The 22,729-nt window shown below is 55.0% G+C and overlaps 3 protein-coding genes across 9 annotated transcripts; 1 reads left to right on the top strand and 2 right to left on the bottom strand.

The window, feature by feature from the left end:
* Positions 1-439: 439 nt before the first annotated feature.
* On the bottom strand, positions 440-10,723 carry gpatch1 (G patch domain containing 1). 5 transcript variants are annotated; one of them, XM_061813455.1, is made up of 20 exons: positions 10,448-10,723; positions 9,465-9,599; positions 9,307-9,392; positions 8,568-8,719; positions 7,660-7,757; positions 7,522-7,574; positions 6,683-6,931; positions 6,210-6,357; positions 6,038-6,114; positions 5,369-5,585; positions 4,543-4,812; positions 3,413-3,618; positions 3,183-3,310; positions 3,005-3,093; positions 1,800-1,939; positions 1,454-1,742; positions 1,078-1,158; positions 897-985; positions 635-807; positions 440-553 (listed from the first exon to the last, which is right to left on the bottom strand). In XM_061813455.1, the coding sequence occupies exons 3-20, from the start codon at positions 9,316-9,318 to the stop codon at positions 517-519; spliced, it is 2,508 nt and encodes an 835-aa protein (XP_061669439.1). In that variant the 5' UTR covers positions 9,319-9,392; positions 9,465-9,599; positions 10,448-10,723; the 3' UTR covers positions 440-516. The 5 variants fall into 5 exon arrangements, with proteins under 5 accessions (XP_061669439.1, XP_061669435.1, XP_061669436.1 ...); XM_061813451.1 differs by lacking the exon at positions 10,448-10,723 and adding an exon at positions 10,253-10,410; XM_061813452.1 differs by lacking the exon at positions 10,448-10,723 and adding an exon at positions 10,253-10,410 and having other exon boundaries at positions 1,454-1,703.
* A 385-nt stretch (positions 10,724-11,108) lies between these two features.
* On the bottom strand, positions 11,109-16,507 carry cebpg (CCAAT enhancer binding protein gamma). 3 transcript variants are annotated; one of them, XM_061813458.1, is made up of 2 exons: positions 15,795-16,166; positions 11,109-14,918 (listed from the first exon to the last, which is right to left on the bottom strand). In XM_061813458.1, exons 1-2 carry the CDS (start codon positions 16,084-16,086, stop codon positions 14,413-14,415), a joined length of 798 nt encoding a protein of 265 aa, XP_061669442.1. In that variant the 5' UTR covers positions 16,087-16,166; the 3' UTR covers positions 11,109-14,412. The 3 variants fall into 3 exon arrangements, with proteins under 3 accessions (XP_061669442.1, XP_061669444.1, XP_061669443.1); XM_061813460.1 differs by lacking the exon at positions 15,795-16,166 and adding an exon at positions 16,234-16,507 and having other exon boundaries at positions 11,110-14,918; XM_061813459.1 differs by lacking the exon at positions 15,795-16,166 and adding an exon at positions 16,180-16,481 and having other exon boundaries at positions 11,119-14,918.
* A 1,655-nt stretch (positions 16,508-18,162) lies between these two features.
* Positions 18,163-22,367, top strand: cebpa (CCAAT enhancer binding protein alpha). The gene is made up of 2 exons (XM_061815295.1): positions 18,163-18,685; positions 21,603-22,367. Exons 1-2 carry the CDS (start codon positions 18,416-18,418, stop codon positions 22,167-22,169), a joined length of 837 nt encoding a protein of 278 aa, XP_061671279.1. The 5' UTR covers positions 18,163-18,415; the 3' UTR covers positions 22,170-22,367.
* The last annotated feature ends 362 nt before the right edge of the window (positions 22,368-22,729 follow it).

The raw sequence follows: 22,729 nt of genomic DNA, 5'->3' as shown, positions 1-22,729 counted from the left end.
TTTTTGCTTTTCACGCTCAACTCAACCGAATCTCCGCAAGCGTGCGACCGCTTCCCGCGGCGCAATATTTTCCTCCTCCTCCTGCCGCTGCTCACTGATTCGACCAAAAGTACGGCAGACTTTTGTCGGCCGCCGCTTCCTCGGTTTTTGCCGACCGGAGGCATCCAAACATTCCGGAAGAACCGGTTCCGACGGGTTGGCGACTTTCAATACAACCAACCGCCGGGGCGGTACGCAGAAAGCCCAATTTGCACTTCATCCTTATTTGCCAGTTTGGACGCAACAGCCAATCATATTGCAGGGGGGGGGATCAAGAATATACAACCCAGGACCGAGGAATTCTAGCTTCTGGTCTCCATGTGCCGCGTTGCCGGACCACCTCCCGTTTGTTGACACGCGAGTTTTGGTTCCTGTCAAATACGACAAAGTTTGCCGTGCAGCATTTGAAAACCATTTTTTAATGAGAAAATGCGACCCCGTCAGAGTGGACCTTGACATTCTCCTGAGCGACGAGGGTCACCGGGCGGCGCGTGAAGACGAGACGCTCTTCACCCTAGCCACAAACACACAAAGCTCTTTCAAGCGCAACTTCCTGTCGTGTGAGCGTCGCTTGGCTTTCAACGTGACCTCTGACCTTCGGATCAATTCCTGCGCGGACACCTCTGCCTTTCCGTCTCCTCCGTCATCACTTGGGTCCGACGCGTCGGCGTCCTCTTCCTTTTTTTTCTTGGTCTTTTTCTTCTTCTTCTTCTTGCTCCTGTCTTCTTGCCGCTTCACTTTGTTTTTATTCTTCTTGCTTTTCTTCTTCTGTGGAAGAAAATGAACAATGTGAAGAGGAAGACCATCCAGAATAAAAAAAAAAAAAAAAAAAGGAGTAAAACGTGAACAACGGGGACCTTCCGGTCTTTTCTGTGTTTGTGTTGCTTCTTGTTCTTGACTTTCCTGTCACAGGCCGGCGCGGCGGTGGCGGCGGCGCCCCCCGTGGCTGCGCGGGGTACGACGAGAGGATGAAGCGCGTGAACGGGGGAGGGCGGTGGGGCGGGGCGGGGCGGGGGTACTCCCGGCCGACGGACTCACCGGGACCGAACCAGGGAGGCGGAAGCTTGGGGCCAAACTCCGGAACTTCCTGGGACTCCGACAGCGCGCGGGAAACCGCAGCTACGAAAATACATACATACTGTCAATAAAAATGTCACAGTTGGGCGTTTCTCGGCTCCGATTTCATTCGCTTAAAGTTGGGAATCCGACGCCTTTTTCTGGCTTTTGCCGTTTACAAATCGGCGTCCGCCCGCGTCCCGCTTATACGGCCATCTCGGGACCGTCGCCGTCAATCCGCAGCGCGAGGACGGGCGCAATTCCGTCGTCGGACTACGCGGGAACGAGTCAAAACCGGTCCCATCGGAGCGGGAAGTGCGTTGCGCGCATCCCGAGCAGACACAAAGCGCTCGCCTACCCGCCGCCGTCCGCTGCGAGGATGTCGCGAGGGCGGAAGACGAGGCGGAGGTGTCGAAGAGGGTCGGCGGAGGCGCGTCGACGACTTCCTCCTCCTCTTCACCCGAGGACGAGGACGAGGACTCGCTGTCGTCTGAAGAGCTGGCGAAGATGGCCTTGAAAACGTCCATCGGGGGACGGACCTCCTCCTCCGCGTCCCGATCCTCGCCGTCCTCCTCGTCCTCGCCGTCCTCCTCGTCTTGCTCCTTCTTCTGGGGGATGTCATGTGATGATCCATCATCAAGTGTGCTCTGTCTGGGAAAGCAAAAATGAGGAGGAGGAGGAGGAAGATTTTGGGGAAGACGTACCTCCACTTTAGGGTCTTCGGGTGACGCCTCCAAAGTTTGACCGGACGGCTCTGAAGAAGATTTGGCGCCGGCGTCACTCGTCTGCTGAGCCTCCTGGTCCCACCTGGACTTCTTTGGGCCCTGCGCCTTCTTCGGAGGACCTGAGGGAACATCCGAAGGGCACAGAAGGAAACGCCGGCAGCCGGGAAGTCAAGCGGTTACCGCGACGACCCCAGGCGACAAACGGGACGGCAGGCTCGTCGGGGGAGAGAGCTCGGCCAGTCGCAGGAAACACCGGCGAGCGGAGAGAAGACGCTCGACATTCCCAACGGCCGACCTTCCAAGAGCTCATCCCGTGACCACAATGGATCAAATTCATTTCAATCTCAAAAGTATTTACAACGCCAAGTCGGCTCATTTCACTTTCAGGCAAAACCGTCGGTCGCAGATGGCGGCCGCTGCCCCGGTTTCTTTTTTCCAATCGTAGCTAATGGACGGCAGTTTGTGTCAAAGCGTGTCATTTGTGTCATTTATTGAAAGGTTGAAAAAAAATCCGAGTGCCGGATTGACTCTCCATTGAGAACGCATCCGGCAAAAAAAGGATTTGTATGCGTCCAGACTTTTCTGCGCTTTCAACTCGACTCGGGCATTAAATATGGCTCCTCTAGCTCATTTTTCCACAGAGCTTCATTTATTATCATCGCCTTCTAAATGTTTCGCCGTATCGGACGACAACGCTTTGCTGGACGTCGCGTGACTTCGTTCGTGACGCCGCCGACCGCCGGGAAGTCCTTCGCGCGACCGCCGGCAAATCCGGTTTGGATTTTTTGCAGTTTCCCCACTTTAAGATCATCAAAGCAATCGTAAAATGTCCTTTTGAAATGATTTCAGTTATTAACGGAAAATGTCCGTATTAGAAGCTCGCCGGCTCTGTGCGACGACCCCCCCCCCCCCCCCCCCCCGTCAGTTCCTTTCGATCCGATTCAAGTCCGGACCTCCTTGACTAAGCCGTTTGATTTGGTTTCGGATGGCGGTCCCGCCGCAGAACCCGAGCGCGCTTCGGCCCGAGGTCGCCAACCGACGGATCGACATTTCCCTTCATCGTGAACAAAAAAAAAAAAAAAAAAAGCAGTTTCTGGTTTTCTGATGAGCTCAGCGCGGAAAAGATGCGGGCAAAAACTTTCCACGGAAGCGTCCGCGAAGTCACACGTCCGCGACGCACTTACCCGAACTTTCGGGGCTTTGGCTCAGAGTCAGGAAGTTGAAGACGGAAAACTTGTCTCGCTTGACTTTGGGAAGTCCGACGGCGGACGAGCTGCAGCGATGTCACATGACCGCGACGTCATCATCATCGGCGGCGTGTACCGAGTGTGCGGGCGGGCGGGCGGGGGGGGGGGGGTTTACCCTGGGTAGGGGTGGGGCACGTTGAAGCGTTTGCAAACAATCTTGTCAGGGTGCCACTCCAACGTTTCTCTGGTCAGTTTCCCGAACATTTTCATCTTGACGGCGGCTTTCTTGTCCTGCAGGTCGCCCTGAAAACGCGGAAGTGCTCAAACGTGCACGTACAAGAGACGGAAACAGACGCAAACAAACGGCCACGCGTAGCGTACGCCGCCCACCCCCGGCGGCGTTACCTCTCGGTCCGGGTCCGGATCCGCTTCCGCGACGCGGTGGTGGTGGTGGTCGTCGTCGTCGTCGTCGTGACGCGTGGCCCGCGTGAAGCGGCTGGCGAGCACGGAGGAGCTGGGCCGGTACAGGATGGAGGCGCGCACAAACTCCTCCTTCTCCTTGCTGCGCTCCCACTCCGTCATGGAAGGATCCAAACTCTCCTCCAGAGCGCCTGACGCGCACACACACACACACACACACGCGATGACAAAGTGCGGAGCTCGAAGGTGAAATGCACGATGGGAGGCCCGACCTAGAAGGCTTTTGGGAGCTTGACAGAAAAGAAAAAAACCTCACCGATTGTTTTTTTTTTTTTTTTTTTTTGGTGGTCCCCACACCGCGATTATGAATATTACTACAGCGGTTGCAAAACGCCTCCTTGTAAAAAAGGAAGGAAAATAATTGCCCAAAATCCACCCAAGGTAAACATCTCGTAGCTTGGTTTGTGTGGCGCGATAGAGCCGCTCTCCCGTTGGCTATCGCCATAGCGGCTTCCTGGCGTCTCATTGGCTAGGAGGGCCGTCCATCTTTAGCCACGACGCCTTTCGGTTCCCTCGGACGCTCGAATGTCACCCGCTCACGCTAGCGCCGTCACGAGCTGACGCACGTTTGGAAAAGTACAACTTTTTCGTTTGTGTTTCTTCATCGCGGGCGCCGAGAAACTTTCGCCGACTCAAGTTGTGTGCGTGCGTCTGTCAAATGTTTGTGCGCCCCCCACCCCCACCCCCACCCCCAAGATGCTTTTCGCTTCTCACACTCTTCTCTTCTCTTTACTTCACTTGGACCAAATTAGGCTATTCACATGTAAAATGCACTTCTACTTACAAAAAAAAAAAAAAAAAAAAAATTCACATTATGAAACGCCTTCCGGAAAGAATTAATTTTGTAAGCAAAGGTAGCAGCGCTGTATTATAATTTTGACGGAATAGCAAATTCTCTATTTCTTCATAAAAGATAACAAATATTTTGTATTCAGTATCTTAACCCCTATAGCGCAGACAATAAAATGGAAAAAAAAAAAAAAAAAAAACCCCCAAACCCAAAAAGGTCGACGCCAGTGAGCATCTTTGTGTACGTTTGCCTTTGCGGTCGTCACCTTTCTCTCCCGAGCGCAGTCGTCCCAAGTAGGCTTCGTATCTGGCTTGTTTGCCGGCGTTCTTCTCGAAGGGTTTGAAGGCCTGCGAGTGGCCGCCGGCTCTCCACGCCGCCGCCGCCGCCGCCGCCTCCTGCTGTTGGCGCAACGCGGCCGACGGGGGGGCGGTCGGGGGACGCGCCGAGGGGCCCGACGGGGCCGGAGCGGACGCGCGGAGGCGGAGCAAGCGCTGGCGGTCTTCGGGCCTCAGCAGCTCCATGACGGAGGCGGGGCCTGGAGAGGAAGTGGCATTTACGTAGAATTGCGTGCGCGAGCGGCTGAATGAATTTCCAGGTGGCCCTCCCACTAAAAATACATTTTTTTTTTTTTTTTTTTGCACGTGTGTGTCTGCACGTTTATTCTTGATTTGAAAATAGATCCAGCAATAAAGTATTGGTACGCGTCCGGACTTTTCTACACTTTCAAACTTTTCCGTGTAAATCTCGGCGAGTTACTCACCGGGCCCACGCGCGTAGGTCCAGTTGTCCGAGACGAGCGCGACTCAATTCACGGTCCAATTTCTCATCGGCCAAAACGGTATTAAATATGCCGAGTTTATCAAATTCTTCCACGTACCGTCGTTTATTTTCACCTTCTAAATATGTGACGGTGTCGGACGAGACTCCGGGCGTCGCGCTACGAGACATATTTCCGTGGCGTCTCCAAGCGACTTCGGCGTTGAGCGACGTCTGGCTCGACGCGACGTAAACAAAAGTCACGTGATTTGATGACGTAGGCGCCCGAGCTCTCGAACCCGGAAAGAGAGACAGACGCACACAAGTTTTCGTACCTGGTAGGGCGCCTTCCCCCAGCAGCGCCCCCCTCTGGCCCGACGCCATGTGGTGGCGTCCCGCGGGGGTCGGGTCCTCGCGCTCCACGCGACCTCTGGACGACCTCAGCGCGTCAGCCAGGGCGGCGCTGACGCCCGAAACGTGCGACACGGCCACCGGGGGGCGGAAGTAGTGCACGGGGCGGAAGTCGGCCGGCAGCGAGGGCGGAGGAAAGATCTGGGAGCAGTTTCGGACTCGTCACCGGATGGAAAAGTTTGCACTTCAAATAAAGACAATGTTCATTTTCTTCTTCTTCTTTTCCAGTCACATAAAACGTGGAAAAAATGGCAAAAGGTTGTCTTTTCTTGCATAAAAATTGTTTTTCTCCCGTAACTCTTAACCTTTAAAAACGTTTCGTAAGAAATTCAAACTACCACCGTCTTCGACTTATTTTGAACCTTGAAATTCCACAAATTTCCATTTTTGCAATCTGGAGGCCAGACCGGGGACGAAAGTATTTTTGGAAGCAAAAGTTTGCCTTCAGATCTTTTAGTCGCGAGAAGGTCGGAAGGTTTTCCGTTGTCCCGGGTCGGGTCGCCGTGGCGCCAGCCTCGCCGAGGCCCACAAAGACCCGACGGCCCGCGTTCCCCCGTGCTCCCGACGTATTTAGATTCGAAGACGTCACTCACGGTTTTCTTTTCTTCGGAATTCCGGGCCAAGGTGAAGCCTTCGAGGATTTTGCCGAGGTACGACGCCTCCTTGTGGTCTGCAAGCACATCGAGGAAACCGCATTGACAAAAAAAAAAAGGACCAAAAAAAAAAAAAAAAACCACCATCGGGAAGTCCACGAGTTGCGGTTACGCGTGTTCGTTTTCTTGCGCTGCGGCGCCGTCCAGCCGTAGAGTCCGTCTCCGGGCTCGTCCCCCAGCACCGTGTCGTACTTGGACATGGCGTCCCGACGGTACACGTCTTCGTCGTCGTCGTCCTCCAGGGCGCCCACGCCGAACGCCTGAGCGCCGTCGGGGTCCGGAGAACAAAAAAAGGTGGTATCAGTCCAAAACAGGTCAGCGCTGGCCAGTAAGTTTGCCATCCATCCGTTTTCGTCTCCCTCTTTGATCCCAAACGTCTTCGGGCACAACCAAAACAACCTTTTGAAGGGGACTGCGTGTCCCGCCCGCTGAATCGTTCACCTTTGAAATCAATACGCGTGCCGCTCAATAGGAATAAAAAAAAAAAGGACAGAAAATATGAAAAAAACATGCACACAAAATGCGGGCGAGAGTGACATTATTCCACCTGACCCCCCCCCGTTATTTTTCAAACTGGCCACTCACCTGACCGGCCACGCCCCCCCGTCGCGAGCCCCGGGGCGTTTCCCCGAAGAGCCTGCTGGTGGCGTCAGAGTGCGGCGAGAACAGGTCCACGTGCCCGTCGCCGGCCTCGCCGCGAAGAGCCAGCCCGGGATCCAGACCGCTGTAGCCCAGACCCTGAAGCCCCGTCCTCACGCTGAAGTCCACCGCCATCACGTCTTTGGGGGCGAACGTCACGTTCTCGGGGACAAACTCGTCGTCGTCCTCGTCCTCCTGAGGGACGCACGTTCGTCACGGTCATTTCGGCATTCTCGCAGTCGTGATCGTAATCGTCGTGGTCCAACAAAAGCATCGGCCCGGTACGGGCTTCTATTTGTTTGGCAAATTTTTAGCTGGCGCTCCAAAAACCTTTCGGCGTCGGAAACCCCACATTGCCCCGTCGGTGCAAACGGGTCGCTCGTCTCGAGGCGCCCCGCGACCGGTTCAGGGCCCGAGGAGAGCTGCAAAAGGCTGCGAGCGCTCCCGCGAACCTCGTGAGGGTTTAGGGTTAGCTTATCCTCAAGCGGGTGGCGGGAGGCAGAGTCCATCCCGTCCCGAAACGATCGGCAGCCGATCGCGGGACAGAGGGCAATTTAGAGTCTTGATCAACGCGGGAAGAAACCGGCGCACCCGAGGAAAAGCCAGGCAAATTCGAACCCCGGTCCTCGGGACTGCGAGGCAGACGAAATAACCGGTGGGCCTGTCGGTATCGCTACTGCGGAGTGGTGAGCGCTCGAGGGCGAACACTCCCTTGTGGTATCGGACCACCCCCGGACAAAGTAGTCATCGTTAACTTCATCGATCAGAACGCGGCGGCCACCCACCTCCGAGCCGGCGGGGGGAGGAGCGCAGCCGAAGACTCTAGCGCCACCGTCGGCTGGAAAGAAGAACCAGAGGCGTCATCGTCAAACGGCCGAGGGCGACGGTGGCGTGCGTGCGTGCGGGCGGGCGGGCGGGCGTACGCGCGCCTTGGCGCCGTCTCTTCCTCTTCACCCGAGGTCCCACGCCCTGACCCGCTTTCCAGCCCATTCGGGTCAGGAGCTCCACGCCGACGCAAGACCTGACACACAAACATCATGTCAAATATCTTTTTTTTTTTAATTGTGTCTTCAATTCAACGTTGCTTGGAAAGGATTTGGGGGGGGGACCCGGTTTGAACAGAACCACATTTAACGGCTGTCGGAAACTGAGCCCAGGTGTGCCGATATATAATCGACACGTACGTCGTCATACGCGTCACTGCTCTTGAAAACGACAAGCGCCGACTCCCGTGGCCCTCCCGCGGGGAAAGAAAGCCAAAATGATCAATCAAACTTTATTTGGAAGTGCGATAACTACCCGAGCCGCTTATCCTCACAAGGGTCACCGGAGCCTCACCCAGCCAACTCCGGGCGAAAGGCGGACTACGTCGCTGAGCGGGAATCGATCCCGGGCTGCCGGCGCCAAAGTCACAGCCGTGCGACTCCACTTTACGCTCGACAAAACATCAAGCCAATCAAACTTGCCAATTTATGGCTATGACCGGAGAAACGGTTTCCAGATTTTTAAAACGACGTCAAGAACAATACCAGGGGGGTACGTAATTATTATTATTAAGGTTATACTTCCTACTATGGCTTGTCTGTTCCATTCAAGCACTTTTTCCCCACAACCTAAATACAACATAAAGAAAAAAAAAATGGTTTGGTGCATTTTTCCCTAACCCTACAAGACGGAATAAGGTCCAAACTTACTGCAAGGGAACATAAAAAGCTGGAAAAGTAGGAGCCAAATTGAGGTGCCGGGATTCGCACGTTTTCAAGAGCGCAGCGAGCCCGTATCGGTTCCGGCGAGGGCCAAGCCTACGAGTAAGAGGACGGTCCGACGTCACCTCGCAGGAGCGACCAGTTCCTCCAGGATGCTGTCGCCCGGGATGAGGGCCGACCGGGCGTTGACGGTCTGGGCTTTGTCCCGTCGCGCCGGCGCCGCGAAGGGCCGCGTCGTGGTGATGCGGGCCGGGGCGATGCCGTGCTCGCCCAGGTCCTGGCGCGGGACGGCAAAAAAAATACGTGGGATTTTGGCAACAATTAAGCACGCCGAGTCCTCGACCCGCCACTCGGGTGTCGGAATGGACGTCAAAACACTTGAAAGAGGAAATGGAACAAGATGACGTGGTTTGCGTCTGTTAGTGCAGAGGCCGCGCTCGACGAGTAGCCAAACAAGCTCGTTTTGCCATCGTGGCAACGGAAGCCTCGGCGTGCGCTCAAATATCAGCTTCGCCACCTCGGGCGACTGCGTCGGGCGCTCGCCTTCCTCCGACCTTTTTAGGATCCGCGGAAGCTAAAATGTCAAAAAGGGAGGGCGAAAAACCCAAAGACGGACGAGCGAGCGAGCGAGCGAGCGGGAACCGGCGTGGCAAAGTCCAAACGTCTCGGGTCGGGCGGAGACTCAGCCCCCCGCCGCTGCGCACGTATCGGCTAAATCAACGCATCATTCAAACGGACATATTGCACCACCTTGACTCGGCCAGTAAATGGCTCCTTGTTTCGAAGAGGGGTGTCTTTGAAGGGTCAGGGTTTGAGCCCAACCCGAACGCAAAGGAGACCGCCGATCCATCGGCCGCTCGCTACCTCGTCGTCCATGAAGTCCCGCGGCGTGGCCCGGTGTTGCTCGGCCTTCTGCCGCCGCGACGACACGAAGGCGGACGGCGTCCATCCTGCCGACGACACCGCAGACGAGGTCAGCGCCGGCCCGAGCGGTAGCGAGGCGGTCCCGGAACGGGGCTGACCTTCCTTGGATCCGACGGTGTTGAAGTATCCCGCCGAGAAGCCGCCGGTAAAGGCGCCGTGGAACCTCTGGTAGCGACCCTTCTCGTCTCGGACCGTCTGCTCGTGGAGAGGGAGGGGCTTGCGGGGGGCCTCGTCTGAAACGTGCCGACAGGCAGTCGGTCAGTGCGCGCGCGTTTCTTTCGGCTTGTCCCTTCAGTCGGGGGTCGCCGCATCTCAGATGACGTTTGGCGCAACCCTTCAGTCGGGGAGCGTCACGTCCCAAAAATAATCACGGGCATTTTGGTTTTTTTTAGGGCTGCGTTATCGCAAGAGTAACGAGGGGAAACGGGGTCGTCGGAACAAAAGCAAACCGCCACAACGCCCAGTTGACGAGTCGAGTCGATTCGATCCAAATCGATTGAAACCCATTGGCAAATCAGCTTGCCCTGCGACTGACCGGCGGCGACCCTAAAGGCCCGGAATGGATTCTGATTTCGACCACCAACGGCGTGTGACGTCGGCATACGAACCCGAACCGGAAGACGAGTTTGATTCTTAACAGGCCTGGAGAACGTTTGCGCTCGTTTCCCCTCGAATGGAACACGTGGCGTCCGGTCGTTGTCACGCGCGAGTGGAGCAGAGAAGACCACGAAAGGGCGAGAAGTTGCGCGCGTGGAGCGAGCAGCTAAGCTAACGCGTCCATCGGGAAGCGACCCGACCCGACCCGATCCGACCGTCGTCGTCGTCGTCGTCGTCGTCACCAAAATCCCAAATTGGCGCGCGCCGTCTTCGCGTCGACACGACAAACCTTCGTCCAGGGGCTCCAGAGGAGTCCCGAAAGTCACAAAATCCGCCGCGGTCGCGTCGTCTCCGCCGTCCGCCGCCATGTTGCCGACGGCGCGACGGCGGCCGCGCGGGGACAAAAGAGGTCGCTCTTGCGCTGCTGCCCAGTCTGAATGTCGCGTTCACCCATCCGTATTCTGAGCGAGCCGCTGATCCTCACCAGAGTCGCGGGAGTGCTGGAGCCTATTCCGGCTAAGATCGGGCGGGAGGCACGGGACACCCCGAACCGGATGGCGGACAATCGCAGGGCAGGTGGGGGAGACGGGCAATTTGGAGTCTCCATGTGGGAGGACGTGCAGTTATTTTGTGCAGTCGCTTCACTTGACGACACAATCTGTTGTCCGTCAACGCTGACCGCTCACGTGCTCCGACGGGAACAGTTTTTGCATTCATTCATTCTTCGCAGTCATTTCCATGCGCTGTAAATGTCGTCGGTACTCGTGGTCATCGTAGCCGCCAATTAGCATCTGACTTCATCGGCGACGGTGGGTTTTGATGGCGTAGCGTCACGCGCGGGATCGATTCCCGCTCAGTGACGGTGTCGACGTGTGCCCCGCGACTGACCGCGCGACCGGTTCGGGGACTAGTCCGTCTTTAGCCTGTCGTTTAGCTCGGATAGCGACCCTTGTGAGGATAAGTGGCTTGGAATTTTCTGTCAAATGCTCTCGGTCTACCGGAGACAAATAAAAGGCGCGGGTTTCGTTTCCTGAAGTGATTCCATTCGAAGATTGAAACACGAGAGATGCACTGCACATATGACGAGTGAAGCAGATTTTTACGCTACATCTGAAACGCCAACGATGATGTACGAGGTCGCAGAAATCATGAGAAAGTTCTGACTTTATTTAACAACCTTCATTCTTTCACATTCATTTGTTTTCATCCCATGAGTTTGTTCCTGTTGGATGTTTGATGAGTAGACAACCATAAATCAAGAATGACACCTTTTTATCATTGAGTCATCTCATCAAGTGCATCAACGTAAATGTTGACACTCTACGTATTGTGGCTTTTCTCCGGGAGCTCCGGTCCCCCCCCCCAGCGCCAGGGGTTGCGCGTTCCCTTAGTGGCAACCGCTTCAGGGCGGACCTAAGATGCCTGGTACAGCGACCCTTGTGAGGGTAAGCGGCTCAGAAAATGCCATGGGTCTGAGGACAAAGCAGAGGATGTTTCGCGCGAACTTTTACATGAACTTGACGTGACCTTTGCGCCGAGTCAGCGCTTTGCGTCCTGAGGGAAGCGCTCCCACCGCGCGGGGATGACTTTTGCCTCCATTCGCCTGCCAAAAACCAACGTCAGACGACAGGAACCCTTCTCCCCAAGTCCCCAAGCGCACGCACGTGCACTCAAAACACACACATCCATCTTCTGAGCAGCTTATCCTCACAAGGGTCGCAGGAGCCCTTCCTATATAGCGAGAGAGAGAGAGTGAAATCTGGCGATACCCGTATGCAGTGTTCATAAACGAGAGCCGACCTTGTGACCTCGGAACCTCGGACAAGAGCGTGTGCGCCGCGATTGCGCGTTATCAGGCGGCCAGCGTTTGGTGATAGAGCACACGAGAAGCACAAAGACTGGCCACGCCCTTTGGCCGGGTGAGCCTATCAGGAGCTTTCGGGACCGCGCCGCCGCCTTCATATTTACACTTGTACGCGCAAGACACACTTTGAGTGCTTTTCTTTGCTCGTGTCAATTATTGGCAGACTTTTATTGTGAAGAACCGCCGACGTCGTCCTGATTGAGGAGGGCCGCTTTGGACGTCCACCGAGAGCGTTTCCTGTCGTGCCGGGAAGTCCGCCGTCTCACAATAAGACTTCTGGAGAGCTTTAGAATCCACTCTCAAGTCAAGAGTCCAGAAATTGGACTCAAAGTCCAACGTGTAGATTCAAAATATCAAGTCGATCGCCCAGTATTAAGAGTCCACAATCTTGTCTTTGTAGTCCACCGCCGACAGTCCATAAGCAAGAGTTGGAGGTCCAAAATGAATAGTCTACAGTTTGGCATCCCAGAGCAAGAATCAAAACTCGGGAGCGTCGAGTCTAAAGGCTTGAGTCAAGAACCAGAATCCAGAGTTAAGAGTCAAGCCCCTTTATTCCAGAATCAAGACTCCAAAGTTTACCATCCCTAAATGAGAATCAAATTGTTAGATTGGGGACTCTTAAAGACAAGAGGCCTCAGTTAAGAACCGGAGCCTGACCAATCAAGAGTTCAGAGTCCAAAGAAAGGAAAAAGTGAGTCTGGAGTCAGGACATTAGGAGTCTATCCTCCAAAAACTCGTCCACATTCTCATCTAAGTGAACGGTTCAGAATCAAGAATTTAAGAGTCAGTATTATGGAGTTTAGTGTTCCAAGTCTAGGGCCCTGGGTCGGTGGTTAAAAGTCCAGCGTCTACCGAGCAAAAACCCTTGAGTTTAGCGTCTCCGTGTCTTGCCCGTCCTCTCGGTGCCTCAGGAGAGCTCGGAATATTCATGACGGACGCAGCGCACCCCGGTTGTCAACTGTCAGGAGCTCCTGACGCCTGGAGGGTGGTACAGATGTGCAAAAAGCAAACATCAACAGACTGAGCAACAGTTTTTTTGGTTTGGTTTTCTCCCCCCCCGAGAGTCATCAGCACCTCTCATCTTTCCGCTAGCTACGCTATTAATGCTAAGGCAAGCTCATTTCAACAATACTTTTTATGCATACCGTCGAGGAACAGGAGTGACTTAAAATATTAAGAGTCAAATCTTATGACAAGAGCCTTGGATTGGTCACTCGCCAGGGGCGGGGCGGACACGGACGACCGCTCATACTGCGACTGATTCGGAACCGAAGCCCGGCTGCCTGCGCCCAAGCCAGACGAGTGTACCACTACACCGGTCCCGGGAAGTTGAGAGCACATAGTCAAGAGTCCCAAATCAACAACGAGAACAAAGCGCCTGCACTCAAGACTCTCGAGTTTGGAGTTAACAACCAAGAGCGTCGAGTCCAAAGTCAAGTGTGGAGATTCCACAATTAAGACCCTTCGGAGGCTGGAGTCCGAAGTCCAGAATTTAGAGGACGGGAAGAAGACGCAGGGCGAGAGTGTCGTCCACAGTCCACAGTCAAAATGGCACCCTTCCCCCGTCCGTCGTGCACTCATTTTTTCTTTTGTCGCACCGTGGAAAAGGTGAAAATGTGCAGTGGAAAAAAACCAAAACAAAAAACTGGAAACACAACTTACTGTCATGTGGGGAGGCCCAAAAAAAAAAAAAAAAAATGTCCATCCAACAGGTTTTTATTTTCCGTTCCATTCAGAGCACAGAAAGATCAAGAAAAAAAAAAAAAAAAAATTGCAAAAATTCCCCAATGGTGTAAATAAATAATATCTGGTGTTGTTGGTCCAATTTCAACGAGTTTATTTCACAAAAGCCCGACGAGGGTCCGCTCGGTCCTCATTACTGGAAGCGGCGCGGCGCCAAACAAAAGTCAACTGCGTAGCCGTGAAAAAGAAAAACTCATCACATTTAGTGTTAGCCGTGCTAGCGGGGGTGGGGTGGGGTGGGGTGGGGGGGGGGCGTGCTAATGAACGGTTAGCATTGGCCACACAAACGGGGGGGGGGGGGGCATGCGGATAAAAACAATTTGAGCTGCGGGTGACGACAGAAATGCTAATAAAACACACGAGCTTCAACATGCCAATCAGAGCGAGCGCAAGCAGGGAAGGAAGGACGCAAACGCGCTCACCGTCTGAAGAGTCGCCACTCCGCCAGGCCGGCAAAAAAAAAAAAAAGCACTGAAATTCTACACTCCAAAAACCGAGAGACTAGAAATCGTTTGTCTCGTCCGGTCCGGCACGGAATTGAGACCTCACAACGGACAATAAATAAGTCACGGACGGAGCCAACGTCGCGGAGTCGAGACTCGCTCGAGAGCGGACGACCGGTGTCGGGTCGACTGCTGAATCCAGAGTCCGGTAATTGCGTCGTCGGCCTCCCGGAACGCTCCTCCTCGCGAAGGCGGCAGTTCCATTCAAACCCCGGACCGGTCGCCGGCCCATCCCGCGAGGTGAAAGTCCGTCAAAAGGTCAGCGGCGGGCAGTGAGCATTAGCAAACGGGAAACGGGAAGTAAAAGTTCAAGGAAGGGCTGGAGCGTCTCGTCCAAACTCACTGGTTGTCCGGGGCGGGGCTGGCGTCGGGGTTCCCGGACGGGGGCTGCACGTTGTCGGCCAGGTTGTGGGCGTGTTCCAGGAAGAGGTCTTTGAGCACGCTCAGTTCTTTACTCAGCAGTTTGATTTTGGCCTCCAGTCGCTCGTTCTCTTCCTTGAGCTGGTTGACCCTCTGCTGCGTGTCCATCGCTTTCTGTTTGCTGCGCTGGCGACTCTTCTTCACCGCCAGGTTGTTGCGCTCGCGCCGCTGACGGTACTCGTCGCTGTCCTTGTCCGCCTGGACCTTCTTCATCTTGCCGGGGGCGGCGGCCTTGCCGCCCGGGGACGACGGGTGGGCGGGCACCAGCTGAGGGACCTGCTGGAGCAGGGCGGCGGCGGCGGCGGCGGCGTGGCTCTGACTCTGGATGACGCTCACGCCGTTGTGCTCCGATGACGAGACTTTAGACTGCGACGGCCGGCTCATTTGTGTGACCGCTGAGCGGGAAGCGGAGGACGGCCGTGCACCTGAGGGGATGACGACACGCCGGGTCAGACCGGAGCGCGAGGCCCGCCCGCGAAGAACCAGCGATCCGCCCGTTCCCGTTTTCCCATCACCCGTAAAGCAGTACATTTGTTTTGCCATTTCCAAACCAATTCCCAAAGTTGAACTGCAACCGTCATCATCAATGAGTCCGTCCGCTGTTTTTTTCAGTTTAAATCAATGAACCCAAGTCCCCGGAACCGCAAGGCGGACGCGCTCGCCAAAGACTTTCACTTTCGGCTCGTCCCTTTCGGGGTCGCCGCAGCGTGTCATCTCAGATGACGTTTGGCACAATTTTTACGCCGGACGCCTTCTCAGGGAGTGGGATTCCAACCCACGACCCCCGGTTTTACCAAACCACTGAGCTACGGGGCCTCGAAAGACGTCTTTTTCTAAATTGTTTCAAACTGACCGCACTGGAAGTACACAACGCTTCGGTGATTCTCACCACGTCCCGGAAAAATCAACGTTTCCAACGTTTGCAAAAAAAAAAAAAAAAACACACGCACACAAAGCTAATATCTACTTTCTTGGAATTCTGATAATATTTTATTGTTGTTGTGAATCTGAAATCATAAAGACTGGGGAAAATATTGGATTTTCCAAATGGATCGTGCCACCTCCAAAGGTGAACTCGGAGTGCCAATCAAGCAAGTCTCAATTCTAAATTGGAACGTCCCCAAATAATGTTCCGAAACAACAACAACAACAAAAAAAAATCAATTAAAATCTCAAAGTGAGCAACTGTTCCGTGATTGGTCGGCGCGTTGCTAGGCAGCCTGGCGAGAGCGGCGCCCACGCGCACGCGCACCGCTCCCGGGCGGAACCGCGCAGCCGACGACGAGCGGCCGACTTCTTGCCTGCTGTTGCATCATCATCGTAACCGCCAGCACCACAATCCTTGTCCTCCTCCTCCTCCTCGTCGTCGTCGTCGTCCCCGTCCCCGTCCCCGTCCCGAACCCTCCGCGTTCGCCCGGAAGCCGACTTCGAAAATGACAGCGCGAGGCCAACAAACTGGATAGTATACACTTTGGCCCAACAAGCTAGCGCTTCGTTTGGTATTCCCGGACCACTTTGAGGAACTTTTGCGCGATAACCGCGACCCGATTCGAGCCCAAAGCCCGAAAGCGTCAAACGAGCGAGCCGCCTCATTTCTTTCCTTTCTTTGTCAGCGTTGGGCGGGCGGGCGAGCTAGCTTGCTAACAGCTAACGCCACTGTTTGCTCCGTGGAAAAGCGACCGTTACCTTGACGGGGAAACACCAGCGTGAAGAGGAAGATGAAAAAGATGATGCTCTCACACTGTTGGGACAAAAGTTCTTCGGGCGGTCGAATTGCTCCGAAAGGTCCGCCGCCAGCGTTCGTCCTGTTATTGTTTCGAACGTGGACGCCAGGCGATTGCGAAATCTCTGTTGCCATGTAGGGCAATGTCTGGCGCCGGCCAATCGCAGGCCGCCCGGACCCGCCCCGATCTCGAGCTCCGCCAATCGCGGCGGAGCGTGCCCCGCATGACGCAATCCGGAATACGAATGACGTGGCGTTCAACCAATCGGGGCGTCACGCTTTATGTAATGAGCCGATACGGCCGTGACGTCATCTCCCCCCGCCGCCAGGAAACCACCAAAAAAACGCCAAATCGTTCAACTGTCAAAAATACCTGAAAATGGTAAATACTGAGCTGTCGAAAATAAAACGTCGAGGCGTGTCCGGTCAAAAGCATCCGAAACACGGAGAGGCCGGCGGCACCTCCCGGTTTTCTCCCGTTCGTTCGGGGTCGGTCGCCACGGCGCCTCATCTTCTCTCCTGCGTCTCATCCTAATCCAGAACAGCGACTTGGCCTTGACATCAAGCTTGTCTTTGGGCTTCCCGCCGTCCTCTGCCCTGACCTGACCTGACCCGGCCCGACCACCCGCATCATCCTTCTTCTAGCGATTTCCTCTCGGGACGCGTCCGAAACCGTCCCAGTCTGCCCTCTCTGACTTTGTCTCCAAAAGTTCTCACCTTGGCCTGTCGTCTCTTCTCTAACGCGTCGGTCACGGCCGACCTCAGCGCCGTTTTTGCCCTTTTTTCCAACTCGCTTGGAACCGTTTCTTCACTCGCCGTTGACCCCGAGTATTTGAAGTCGTCCGCCCTCGCTATCTCTTCTCACTGCAGCCCCCCCCCATTTGCAGCCTTCCTTGTAATTGTTCCTCCACCTGCTCGCTGCTTTCATCTGGGAACCTCTCGGTCCAGTCGAGAGTCCAGTCGGACCTCCTCTGTCAGCTAAGTCAACTTCTGAACGGCTTAAAAAAACAACAACGCTATGAAAGTTCTGGAGCGGCCTAGTCAAAGTCCAGACCGGAATGAGGTTGAATTGGAGACCTTCAAAATGGCGGAATGGCCAAAGGCTGAGGATGACCCGACCAGTTCTGAAGCTTTTAGCCGTTTAGGCCAGGCCACTGAATAGTTTCACAAAATGATATCAGCATTTTTTTTTCACTTCAATTGGATGTTGTTTGTCTGACATTTACATTTTTTTTTTTGACAATCTTAAACACTCGCATGGAGAAACAGCAAAAATACAACGATTTGAAACTTTTTTTTTTTTTTTTTTTTGGAGTCGGCCAGTCCTGGCCCGCGGACTGCGCGGTCTCCTCCCTGACGGCGGGTGCGGGGCCAGCCGAGTACCCGTGAGCGTCGTCCGCCACAGAACGAACGCCTTCCAATAAGTTCAGATGTGTTTTGGGTTGGAATCATTTGAATTTGATTCGTGTCAATGGAACAGAACGGCAGTGACTTTTTAAGTGGGGAAAAAGTTTTCAAAATATATGTTGAAAATAATATTTGGTTCTATGTGTGAACGGTGAAGGTCGATAGTTCGACCCCCCCCCCCCCCCTGCAGTTTTGGGCTGAAATGATTTCCCTCAAATGAGGCCCAACCCGCTTGACAAAGGAGCCTCGCGGGAATGCCGGCTGGGGGCCCTTCCTTTTTTGTTCAAACGTTCAAACCTCGCGACGCCTCTGCGACACAAGTTTTCCGCAGATGTGCACTAGAGGGCGCCGCAGCTCACACAAACCCCCCTCCCCCCCCCCACACACACACACACAACTTTTCAAAGTTTAGGGTGACGAAAAAAAAGTTCACAGGAATGTTCACATGTACACGTGACGTCGGCACGTCGCCTGACAGAGTCCTGACTTTTTTTTTTTTGTTTGTTTTCCTTGGGGGGGGGGGGTCAGCGTGTATTGTCAGCCCATTTCTTTTGGCCGAGGTGAAAAGTCAAGGCGTCCGTCCAGAAGACGCATTTGCAGCATTGACACGCACGCGCGGCAAGTTTGCCCCGCCCCCCACGCCCCTTCCCCGTCGTCGTCGCCGCCGCGCTATAAAACAACTTTGTCCACTTCGCCCCCCCGCCAGGCCACCCCCACCGGACTCCGGCGAGACGCGCGATCCGAGCAGGCGAACGTCGCTGGCGGCCATGGGCGCGCTCGTCTAGCGGCCGCATGGAGCTGCACAACCTGCTGTACGAGTCCGCGGGGGGGCCCGCGCACCCGGGCGAGCTCGGGGGGGACGTCGGGGACGACGCCGAGACCTCCGTGGACCTGAGCGCCTACATCGACCCGGCCGCCTTCAACGACGACTTCCTGGCCGAACTCTTCCACCACCCGTCTCGGATGCGCGCCGTCGCGGCCGCCGAATACGAGCACGCGCACGTCGGACCCCAGCACGTGTACGCCAAGGTGGACCCCGTCCCGGACGGTCAAGTCTTCAAGGTGCGAGTCGTCTCGGTCTCACGCAGATTGCTACATATTTACCAAAAAAAAAAAAAAAAAAAGGGGGGGGGGGCAAGTGTCGTCAGTTTGGCGCATTTCAGTCACCTGCGGCCCCCCACGGCGCCTCCGCCCTCACCCCCCCCACCCCCCGTTCAGTTTGGGTTCCGAACCAAACATAGACCCAAAGCGTTTTGCAAATGTACAAATTGCAATAATATTGCCATGGCAAAATGGAGAGATTGCGGCAAAAGCCACACGCCGAACTTTGTACAGCAGACAAAAAAAAAAAAAAAAAAAAAACGTCTCAACAAGCAAATTGAACAAAATCGCAATTATTTGATGTGAATTTCCAGGAATCAAGTCCAAGTGAAAGGAAAGAAAAGGTCCCGACTAAAATGTTGAACCTTCCGATCGTGTTGGGCGCCAGCGCTGCGCTTGCGTGCCACCAGGGGGCGCCCGCCCAGCGCGCTCACCTTTGCTTTCGAGTTACTTGTGGGTCAAAGGTCAAGTGACTTGGGCGCTCCAAAGCGGTTCAAATGCACGTTATTGTGTGTTTGTTTGTTTTTTTCTGAATGCGGACGTGGACGCAAGATTTAGAAATGAAATGATGTTAAAATCGCAACTAACGATCATCTTCCAAATCAAGTTCATAAATCGGATTGAAGCGCGCGTCTTCGTTTTCATCCCAAAAAGAGGAAACAATTTCAAAAAGCGCCCAAAACAAACAAAGCACTTTCTGCTGACGCTCGGAAGCGCTTCGCGAGGCCGCCTGATCCGATTCCTATTGGGAATCTCTCGCGGTCACGACGCGTCGCCGCTTCCGTGGAATTCCCGAAAACGGACGATGTTCCGCTCACGCGTCGGCGCCGGTTTACAATTCACGACCGAAGCGCTTCCCTGTTGCCTTTGAGCCAACCCTAACGCGGAAAGCAAACCGTGATGAAAAAAGACAAAACGTCCGCAAAGGCAAAGAAGCGACGTCCGTCCGTCCGTCCGTCCGTCTCGCGTGCGCCGGCCGTCGTCGAAGCAGGCGTCGAATGTCCAGGGGAACTCGAAGGCACCTTTTGTGTGTTTTAGACCAACTGCGGTCAAACTTTTTGGACGGTGACGCCCTCCGAAGACGGCACGCCCTGCGTGGAGTTTGCCCGCCCGGTTTTTCTCCGCTCACCTCCCGCATCCCCAAAACGCGCGTTCGTCGAAGACTCGAAATCTCCCTTTAACGGGTGATTGCCGGTGTCATCGGTCGCTCGTGCGCCCGCCCCTTCGCCCGAAGATGGCCGGGACGGGCTCCGGCACGCCGGCGGAACGGAATGCGGTATAGACTGCGATTGGCTGGCGACCGGTCCCGGGCGTGCCCCGCCTCCTGCCCGTTGACAACTGGGATGGGCCCCGAAAATGGATGTCAGGGCATTTCTTGACTTGGACTCCTTGCTTGCGGGTACCTTCTAACTCCTTCTGTTTTACAAAGGAGCTCGTTGCTTTTTCCAAACTTTCGAAAGTCAGCCGCAATGCGACGGCAAGTAAAGAATTCCGAAAAATAGGAAAGCGGAAGCGGAGCGCGTTGGACTTGGTGTACGTGACGCGCGTGCCAACGGCCCGGCTGCGCGAGCCGGTGGGGGCAAAGCGCGAGAAAAGGTCGCCCGCGAGCGAGGTTTTTGGCCTCCGTTTTCCAAACGTGCTTTGGGGCAACCGCGTCAGTCCAGCTGAGCTTGGCGGGATTAAAGTGGGCCACGTTTGAGCGTCGGCAAATATTTCCAACGCTTCAATTGACCCGCTGAAAAGCCCAAAATGAAAGTAGCCATCATTTGCTCCAGGCGTGGATGCAGATTTATTCTTATACTACAAATGAAAACCGCCGCGCTGCCACTTTTCATCTAATAATCATAATAATCATCATTTTTTTTTTCCCCCAGATTCTCAAAGACTTAGTACGGCGTTGTAGCCCTCAGGATCCCGCAAGGCGATAAAATAACCTGTGCATTTTGTGATTGGTTTATCCATCCATTTTCTTCGCCGCTTATCCTCACAAGGGTCCCGGGGAGTGCCGGAGCCTATCCCGGATGTCGTCGGGCGGGAGGCGGGGCGCGCCCTGAACCGGTCGCCCGCCGATCGCAGGGCGGATCCAGACAGACGGCCGCACTCACAAACACGCCGACGGGGCAATTTAGAGGCTCCAATTACCGTCACGTCCGGCCTACGACAGCGCACCGGATTCTAAGGCTCACCCAGTACGTTTGGAAAGGAAATACCATTTGGTGCATACGCAAGCCGCACCTGTGCCCACATTGAAACACGAGATATTTACAAAGAAAGACGGTACACAGAAAGAGGCTTAGCTTAACATAGAAACAACATGGTAGCACGAACAGGGCTGCTTAAAACAAACAAACAAACAAACAAAAAAAAACATACCGGTAATGAAAAAGTGTAGCCACACGGTAGCACAGGACTAACAGAGCCGGTTAAAAAAAACCATCCCTAAATCACGGAGACACGGCGATAACAGAGCAGAAACACGCTGGCACAGCGCTAATAGGGCCGTTTAAAAAAAAAAAAAAAAAAAAACAACAACAACATACCGGTAAAAGTGACTTCCTCGGCACACATATTCCACCGCTTTTGCGCTGGAGTGCCCCCTTGCACAGATTGGCATCACCGCATAAGCCGCAGGGTTGAAAGCGCGCGAAAAAAAAGTTGCGGTTAAAGGCCGGAAACGAGGGAAAACCACAGCGCCTGGAGAAAAGCAGGGAGGGCTGGGATTGAACCCGGGACTTTTTTTTTTGTGGGGGCGGGAGGGGGACAAATAGCGCTACGTTGGGGACCTCTGCTCAAGATCAAGTCCTCGTATTGGTATCGGTTTCACGAAAAAGTCCCCAAAAAGTTTGTCCTAACTCTGATCCTTATTGCGGCTTCGAAGGCGGACACGGACGACCTGTACGAGCGCGCGCGTCTGCGCCCGGTGGCCATCAAGCAGGAGCCGCGCGACGAGGACCTCCTGCGCACGGCCGCCGCCTACCGGCACCGCTACGTGGCGCCTCCGCCGCCGCCGCCGCCGCCGCCGCACCTGCAGTACCAGGTGGCCCGCTGCGCGCAGACCTCGGTGCACCTCCAGCCGAGCCAGCCCACCCCGCCGCCCACCCCGGCGCCCAGCCCGCACCGCCGCCAGCGTGACCTTCACCACCATCACCATCAGAGGGCGACGGCGGCGGGCGGCAAGCCCAAGAAGCGCGTGGACAAGAGCAGCCCCGAGTACCGCCTGAGGCGGGAGCGCAACAACGTGGCCGTGCGCAAAAGTCGAGACAAAGCCAAAATGCGCAACATGGAGACGCAGCAGAAAGTTCTGGAGCTCAGCTCGGATAACGAGAGACTCAGGCGCCGCGTGGACCACCTCAGCCGGGAACTGGACACCCTGCGGGGGGTCTTCCGCCAGCAGCAGCAGCAGCAACACGACGCCCTCTACAGGGGGCACCACCCGCGCAGCTGAGGATGAGGATGAGGACCCGAGACTCCGGTCCGATCCGTCACGCCGCCAGCTTTGGCCACGCTCGTCTTGCCCGTCGGGCGCCAAATAAAAGGTCACAAAAAGCAACAAATCCACACGTGTAATCGCTTACGTACTGTTCGAAAGATGACAAATGTGCTCTCACTTGTTTCTCAAATAAAAGATTTTCTTTCACGCGTGGGTGGGCAGCGTTTCATCGTTTTGCCCAGCAGCTAGGTGGCGCTCACGCGGGCCCCCGAAAATGCTTTTGTGGCGGTTTTGCAAGAAGGAACCAAATCCCAAAGTCTCGTCGCGGTCGGCTTTTCGCTGGCATTCTCAAAGGTCCGCATGGCAAACATTTCTCAAAACCCAAAAGCGTTCGGCTGCTTGCGGCCGTCATCAATTCCTCGGCCGATTGTCGTCTCGTCGAGCGACGCTCAAAACAACAAAACTCGCAAATGTTTTGTTTTGCTCGATGCTTTTGTTTCCCCGGTTGTGCTTTTCCGGAACCAAAGATGCATAAATGTAGTTTTGGTATTCGGGTCCGAGCGGGGCGGATTTTT

This window comes from Syngnathoides biaculeatus, chromosome 3 (genome assembly GCF_019802595.1).
Source record: "Syngnathoides biaculeatus isolate LvHL_M chromosome 3, ASM1980259v1, whole genome shotgun sequence".
Classification (NCBI taxonomy): Eukaryota; Metazoa; Chordata; class Actinopteri; order Syngnathiformes; family Syngnathidae; genus Syngnathoides; species Syngnathoides biaculeatus.
Note: the sequence above shows the minus strand (reverse complement) of the source record. Positions and strands in the feature narration are given on the sequence as shown.

What these genes read in the sequence shown, in the direction of transcription:
- gpatch1 (XM_061813451.1), bottom strand. Translation starts at nt 10,331, where the DNA reads ATGGCGGCGGACGGCGGAGACGACGCGACCGCGGCGGATTTTGTGACT. An exon ending in CTCGCAGCGGACGGCGGCGG is followed by an intron (nt 1,159 to 1,453) that starts GTAGGCGAGCGC and finishes GTATTTTCGTAG; the next exon opens with CTGCGGTTTCCCGCGCGCTG. An exon ending in GCGCAGGAATTGATCCGAAG is followed by an intron (nt 554 to 634) that starts GTCAGAGGTCAC and finishes GTTTGTGGCTAG; the next exon opens with GGTGAAGAGCGTCTCGTCTT.
- cebpg (XM_061813458.1), bottom strand. Translation starts at nt 16,086, where the DNA reads ATGAGGCGGCTCGCTCGTTTGACGCTTTCGGGCTTTGGGCTCGAATCG. An exon ending in CGATGATGATGCAACAGCAG is followed by an intron (nt 14,919 to 15,794) that starts GCAAGAAGTCGG and finishes TCATCCCCTCAG; the next exon opens with GTGCACGGCCGTCCTCCGCT.
- cebpa (XM_061815295.1), top strand. Translation starts at nt 18,416, where the DNA reads ATGGAGCTGCACAACCTGCTGTACGAGTCCGCGGGGGGGCCCGCGCAC. An exon ending in CGGACGGTCAAGTCTTCAAG is followed by an intron (nt 18,686 to 21,602) that starts GTGCGAGTCGTC and finishes GCGGCTTCGAAG; the next exon opens with GCGGACACGGACGACCTGTA.